Source organism: Ylistrum balloti, unplaced genomic scaffold, assembly GCF_031769215.1.
Source record: "Ylistrum balloti isolate Yb309-2 unplaced genomic scaffold, AGI_CSIRO_Ybal_v1 Utg370056, whole genome shotgun sequence".
In the NCBI taxonomy this organism is placed as follows: domain Eukaryota; kingdom Metazoa; phylum Mollusca; class Bivalvia; order Pectinida; family Pectinidae; genus Ylistrum; species Ylistrum balloti.
In genome coordinates, this window is record NW_026782106.1 from 635,967 (window position 1) to 643,692 (window position 7,726).

At 37.3% G+C, this 7,726-nt stretch overlaps 1 protein-coding gene across 1 annotated transcript; it reads left to right on the forward strand.

Moving 5' to 3' along the window:
• Window positions 1-597: 597 nt before the first annotated feature.
• On the forward strand, window positions 598-5,371 carry LOC132549422 (probable E3 ubiquitin-protein ligase MID2). The gene is made up of 8 exons (XM_060213357.1): window positions 598-1,245; window positions 1,456-1,551; window positions 1,992-2,222; window positions 2,882-2,904; window positions 3,272-3,399; window positions 4,240-4,391; window positions 4,614-4,824; window positions 5,073-5,371. Exons 1-8 carry the CDS (start codon window positions 604-606, stop codon window positions 5,369-5,371), a joined length of 1,782 nt encoding a protein of 593 aa, XP_060069340.1. The 5' UTR covers window positions 598-603.
• The last annotated feature ends 2,355 nt before the right edge of the window (window positions 5,372-7,726 follow it).

Below are 7,726 nucleotides of genomic sequence, written 5' to 3' on the forward strand. Positions count from 1 at the left end.
TGTACATTAGGGAGAGGTTACAGTGAGTACCACACGGTCTGATAGACGTGGGAGTCTTAGCATAGACGACTGAGTAACGTTATCATACCGAAAGGAGTTATGCTATTGTACAAAGTGGGAGCTAGGAAAGTATAATATCTTACGAAATCGGAGAGATGAGTTGAGACTTGTATATATGAAAAAGACTTTCATATAAAACTGTCTTTATGTGCTGTAACAATATATTTAAATGTCTGTTAGTATTACTTTCATTCAGCATATTGAAGTTACCTCCACCATCAAGGACTTCCTGATTGTATGTGGTGACTTAAATTATCACAGGTATTGTAGAAATAAAGATGGCAACTGTAGGGATCATCTCACTCCATGTATCTCCATAATTTCTGGAACTGTAATCAATACAGGCAGTGAAATGATTAACTGGTTCACTGTTATATACATAGCCTGTAAAGACAACTATTTATTTTATTTTTTTTTTTTTTGCAGGTAACACGATTCACAGAGCGTGACATTTCCGGGGGGTTTACCCACTATCCATCAGCCAGGAAGAGGAGTCAGTCTTCGTCAAGGAAATCCAAGCTGGGTTATTTTCTACGATCCCAAATGGAGGTGGATACAGATCTTCAGTGTCCGATATGTTTGGAGTTATTTAACTATCCCATAATACTACCATGTTCCCATGTACTGTGTCGCTCACCATGCGCAGAACATTTGTTCGATTTTAATTTCATTCGATGCCCGGTTTGTCGAGATAACTGTTACGTTAGTGGAGGGATATCGAGCCTTCCTAGGGTTATTGCCTTGGAAAACATTATTGAACGATATAAAGCGGACAAGAAACAAGAGCAGACATTACCAGCTTTGAAGACACCGCCAGACAATGTTGCTCCAAAGATTGAAGGCGGAAGAACTGTTTGTCAGTTGTGCGAGAAAACACCTCCTCGGAAAGCGAAAAAGTTATGTTTGGATTGCAATGTGTCGTATTGTAATCATTGCCTCCGCCTATCACATCCAAACAGACAACCATTCAACACTCACGAGATCGTTGAGACCAGTCCTACTTCCAAGACTGCAACACCGGAAGTAACTGGTGGTACTTCCGGTTTGTGCACAATACACAAAACGGTGCCGATGTCGCTTTACTGTCTGAGCTGTGAGATGACAGTATGCAACGTTTGCCGGAAAACAGACCAACATAAGAAACACAAAATGGCGCCAATTGAGGAAGCGTTCCTGAATGTTAAGGTTCGAAATAGGCAACTCAAAAATTTAAAGTAATATCATATCTTCTTTCCATAATTGATACATTTTTTTTTCTACGAAAGTAATTAAAAACCAGTACGATAATGATCTAGCATGATAGTTTTAATTAAGATATAGACTATCAATCTACAGGTAGTATGAAACTTTGTACTAGTCATTGATTATTCTACATATACTTTCATTATTTCACAGTTATCTTTGGCAGACAAGTCAGAAAAGTTAAAGACCAGTCAATCTAAAGTCGTGGTAGCTATTAAGTCACAACGAGACAACATTAAGGACATGCAGGTAGGTTACACTGCTTACGTTGGAGAGATATTGATATCAATGTTAATAAAAGGACTTGCTTAAACTGTACACAGACGTGAAGACCTCGGGTGAACGTTAATGTCCATGGGCCTCTTGTTACTATTTTTGAACTTTATAATTGCTGTCACATCAGCTGATCTATGTAATCCTGTTCACATCTTTCTATTCAGCTATATCATAAGGTCAGCCACGACATCCAATTGTTAATACTTAGAAAGTTTAAGTATTTTTCGCTTCGTTGTGAATGTTAGAATATAATGATTCTCAAATTCATAAACGAAATCTCATCTGGGAGGTGGACACAAAATGCTAGAATATTGCATTAATGAAATTGATAGAGTGGAAACAAGAAAATGCATTGTGTAAATATGACATTATCAAATGTAACACTACATTTTCCACTGTTCGACATCTAACAGCAAGCGATCAACAAACGGAGGGACGAGATCAATTCGCAATGCGACGCTCTTTTAGCCGAGATCGAAAACAAACGTCACTTCTTCCTGTCAGACCTTGAATACGAGGAGCGCATGCGTCAGAATGACATGGACGATCTTGTCAAAGCCATGGATCAAATACAACGGTCTGCACAGGCACTTCTCGGTCATACAAATGAAGTTCTTCTACAAGACAAAGTTGATCTCTTAGAGGTAATTTTGAATTTTAATAATATCATAAGAGCAATTTATACATACGCTACTTATGTTTTAGCGTGGAACGTAACTCTAGGAATATCTATCGTAGTTTAACTCCATTGCGGCTAACAAGAATTTTTCATCTAGATAGTAACCTTCCTCCTTCCCAATACTGAGGTATTTACATACACAGAATGTGGTATTCGAGAGTTTATTCCAGTGTGGCGATTTACTTCAACTCACATTTGGAGGCTGTAACATCACCTGAATTTGATCTTGATGTTACAGGTTACTGAAGCTGAAATTGTTATCAGTGCTGGAACATTAAATCGTAATAAATGTCTTCATGTAATTGTTTTACCCGTAATCTGCCCTTGTTTCTTCAATTAGAAATTGGAATCATGGTTTTGTTAACAAAATGTTATTTTCCTGTTTTATTCTGGTGTATCTTCAACCACCAGATAAATGAACAGTTTTCATCAGAGAGCATAACCACACTGTCAAACATGTTTCTTTGTTTCGCCAATAACACTGATAATGTCGCGAACCGTGACAAATGTATCGATTTATTGAAGAATTTGCTGATAATGTATCAGACGTTTCACATAAAAATATCATGTAAAAAATTGGTGTACGTTTTACGGATCATTAAGTTTCATGTTTAAATTTTACAGGCGGCCAGCTCTACGAGTGAGAAGTAAGTAAAAGATATATATATATATGTGTGTTATCTTGTCTTATTATGTTCAGATTCCGTAGCTTAATAACATCTGATGTCTCACATTTACATGTATTGGTAGGAACATAGATTAGTAGTATCATATGCTACAAACCTACATCAACATGTAGTGTGTGGTATTTCTTTGGTAAAACTCGTTGCTCCAGCAACTTTTTTTTCTTTTTAAAAACGAAAAAGAATGTTGAGTTGAAACGTCGCCATTTTTTTTATTGATTTCAAATTAATCAATGAAAAAGTTTTATTTTTTTTATCAGATTTATAAAACTCAAAATTGGTTACAGTTTAGGTCATCTGAAGTCTGATGTCTTTCATATATTTTCCACAGGTTAGTGAAGACGGCGCTCGACTGTGAGAGTGTTCAGTTCTCGCCTGCTGACCTCGACTTTCTCCAGGAAAAAGTAGTCGACTTCCGGCGAGAGAAAAATATACTCAGGGACCTCCATTATCTTGTCGGTTTGTATTTTACATACAGTTTTGTGCGTGCATAAGTGTTTCAGTAATTAGTTTCATATCTTGATCAATGTTATCTGTAAGAAAATCCTTCAATCTGGAAGCTGAAACAACCATCACAAATGAAAGCAAACTCAGAAAACGGCCATCTTTGACGCTCTTTGAAACTATAAATGTACTTTCTGTCCTAGCTACTTCAGACAATATCATCACTTTTCGAATCTACAGATAACTGTCGTACGTTCAGCCCTAGCTACACCAGTTATTGTCGTCACTCTTTGAACCTTGTACCTTCAGTCCCAGCTACACCAGTTATTGACGTCACTCTTTGAATCTTGTACCTTCAGCCCAGTTACACCTTTAATTGACGTCACTCTTTGAACCTTGTACTTTCAGCCCCAGCTATACCAGTTACTGACGTCACTCTTTGAACCTTGTACCTTCAGCCCAGTTACACCTTTTATTGACGTCACTCTTTGAACCTTGTACTTTCAGTCCCAGCTACACCAGTTATTGTCGTCACTCTTTGAACCTTGTACTTTCAGCCCCAGCTACACCAGTTATTGACGTCACTCTTTGAATCTTGTACCTTCAGCCCAGTTACACCTTTTATTGACGTCACTCTTTGAACCTTGTACTTTCAGCCCCAGCTATACCAGTTACTGACGTCACTCTTTAAACCTTGTAATTTCAGCCCCAGCTACACCAGTTATTGACGTCACGCTTTGAACCTTGTACTTTCAGCCCCAGCAACACCAGTTACTGACGTCATTCTTTGAACCTTGTACCTTCAGCCCAGTTACACCTTTTATTGACGTCACTCTTTGAACCTTGTACTTTCAGCCCCAGCTACACCTGTTATTGACGTCACTCGGTGTTCACGCAGTGATAACATGGTCGTCTTGGTGATTTCACCGCCATTCGGTCCTCACGATGTCATCCAACAGTACGAAATCCACTACTGTTCCGAGGAACAGAAGAGTCTCGAGATTGAGGTAAATATTTTCTTGCTCTCTTCATAAATGGATTTGCAAGTATCAAGAAGAATTATTTAGATGTTCAGATCATTTTAACAGCCTTTCTATCTTTAAAGATAGTGATGCTTTAAGAAGGTATTCAATGAAAATTTGTTTTTACCGAAAAAGGGGGAAAATCTTATTCGAAGTCATTTCATACCTTGATATATGTAATACTGGTTATCGATTTATTTATTTTAGGACACTGTTGTTGTGAAAAACGTTCCGGATGAAAAAGCCACGACACGGGGCGTTCCGAACAGTTCAGGTCTGGTGGTCATTCTTCTCGAAAACTTGTGTAAAGGGACCACCTATTACTTCTGTGTGAGTGCCATAAACAGCGCGGGAAAAAGTGCAAACTCGGAAGTTGTTCAGTGTATTACCCTACTTCCGGGAGAAAGTGTGGTTCCGGGTAAGTTATATAATTATATGTACATACACAATGTATGTTTTTAGGTAATTAAGTATAAGAAATCGAGCGAGACATATACACATTTTAAATCTGAAAATGGTTTTAAAATGTAAGCACATATGGCTACGTTAAATGATAAAGAGCAAATGGAAAAAATCCTATGTAAACATTTTATGAGCTATTTTTGTCTATATAGTCGTTATTGTGTTTCAGTTCCTGTGATAATAGAAGTCGTTAATGTGTTTCAGTTCCTGTGATAATAGAAAGCCTGTGTCGTCAGTTCGCCACATCTATACAGATCTACAGTTCTAGTCCTCAAGACGTCGCCCCAGAACAAAATATATCTCACTTCTTGTTGTATCGCCAAGTGGCGTTGAGCCGAGCTTGGCGCACGTTGGTGTTGTACGGGCGCCAGGACCATCGAGTGTTTGGACTGGACACAAATGTGGAATATGAATTCGTTATCATGGCCAGTAACCCACGTGGGGAATGTCAGATATCAAACAAAGTCTCCCTTCAGACCGAGGCAAATGAGGTTAATATGTAACAATAAAGTCTCGTTCATAACGAGGCTTCGTTGTAGTAAAGAAAAAATCTTATTCAGAATGAAAATATGAAACAAGGTCACATTTCAGGACTATTCCAGTGTATAACGCAAACATCCTCGATTCATTATAAGCAAGTGTGATGATAAATAATCTCGTCCAGGGTCGAAACTGCTATGCTGGGTCGCCTTAGACATTGGCTACTGCGAACGAGCTGCTGTACAAAAGGTGCTGTCGAACACTGTCATTCATTCGTAAAAGGCAGCAATATAACTCAAAACACCATGGCAACATTATTTTTTATATTTTTTGTATAATGAATTTACAGCAAAGTGGTTAAAGTTGCAAACAAATCCTACGACAACCGACCGACAAAGTTATGAAGTCTATTTGTTTCAGGGGTATAGTGGAAAACCCAGTATTGTACACTATAGAGGCTAGCCTTAATTATGTTTACTATGACACACTTCAACTTAGAAACTGTTTCCTTACAGTTAATCAAAACACAAGTTTTTGTACAAAAGCGAATGAATCTCTGAAATGCTAAGTATCATAATTTCAATCAGTCAAGTCTAATTTATAGGAATCGTTTCAACATAGAAAATGTAAGTTACTTGGAATTTATCAAACCCATCTACCGAAGTGTGGCAGTACTAAAAATTAGCTGTTAATAGGATTGGTAGGTTTACCGAAAATTACATAGTTTCTCCAGGATCTACCGAATTACTTTGTACTCGTTCAGTAATAATTACTAGTTTTGACTTTTTCCACTACTTGACTGTATAAGTCACTATTTCAGATGGTCTTCACGTTTATGGAGTACGTACATATTGTTACCATAAGCTTCATTAAAATAACCCGTTGCCATGGAAACGTGACTTAGATTTCTGCAGTTAAAACAGAAAATGTAACTTCTTTTAGTATGACATATCAAAATATGTTTTGGGGAAGTACTGTAAAACCATTAATTTTTGCGGGAGATTTATCTTTATTGATTTCGTGGGTAATACTAATCACCACGAACTGTTAGTCTAGGTAGATTCATTGCGCTGTATATCAATCTACGGAATAACGATTTTTCGAAAACCCGCGAAAATTGATACCCCAAATAAAAAAATATATAATTGTACAGGAAATCTACTCAAGTGTTTTTCTGATTAAGGGGAGGAAACCCCGTCGTGATGCCTGAATAAAACAAGCAGGTCCACCGATAAATGCTACATGTTATATTTAGATATGTTTGGTAAAACGATAATTTGGCAAGTTTAGGTATACGACGTCGGTCTGTTTAAGGTCTCAATAATTTGTATTTATAGTGCTTAAAATGTGACGGGTTGTTAATGGTGGTACAATTTTGCAAAGTGTTTGATGGCAAGTGGAGTGTTAGATACATGTATGTAGAATTCAATCATTTCATCGCCATTCATGTGTGTGTGCCAGTCTACGTTTTATTTATTGAATATTGAATCATCCATACTGTTTACAGCTGTGATAATGAATAATGAATTTTTGTCTGACGGTAAAAGTTTAAAAATTAAATAAATTTCTTATCATAGAAGGCGTGTATCCTGAACACAAACAGCTATTGAAAAAAACTTTTGAAAATGTCCGATTCCTTTATCAAGCAATGTGTCCAATTGACAAATTATCAAATTACAAAGAAGTGGTATGATCAGTTTATCTTACAGAGGTGTCGGAGGCAACTCCGAGAGTATTGCGAAAACATGAGATCACCACTCTCATGCGGCCACACAACACCATCTGTTGCCACGGTGCTAACAAGTGTTAGTACGCCCCCAAGGAAAAAGGCAAGAAAAAGACACAACGGCCGTGGTTTCACCAATCCATGCCACAGATATAATCAAAGCTTCGGGACATGTCTTGAGGAACATCCGGAAGCCACAGAAAACAAAGTAACATCATTGCCGTGACAATTTGAAGCAGATATTACGCTTTCGTCTATTCGCTCTTTGCTTGATAAAGGAAACCGACGTTTTTCAAAAAAAAAACTAGCAAAAGAGATTTTTCAGTAGCTGTTTGTATTCAAAACGAATAACATATCTATCTGATGAATTTTATTCCGATCATTAATACAATTTTCATTTTTTTGACAAAATCAAATTTTCTACAAAAATGCATAAATCCACAACATACAAATGACCATTGATGTATGGAGCCATTAAATCGATACAGGTATTTAGTGTTGTCTGTTTCGAACAAAGGCGTTTTAGAGCTAATGGAAAGAAACAACTACGGACGTTTGACCGATTACTTAAACTGTTAGCTTTCAGGTTTTGGAAATCAAGAAAGTGGTTCATATGCAAGAATAGGTAGGTATCTAGACACTTGGGAATTTT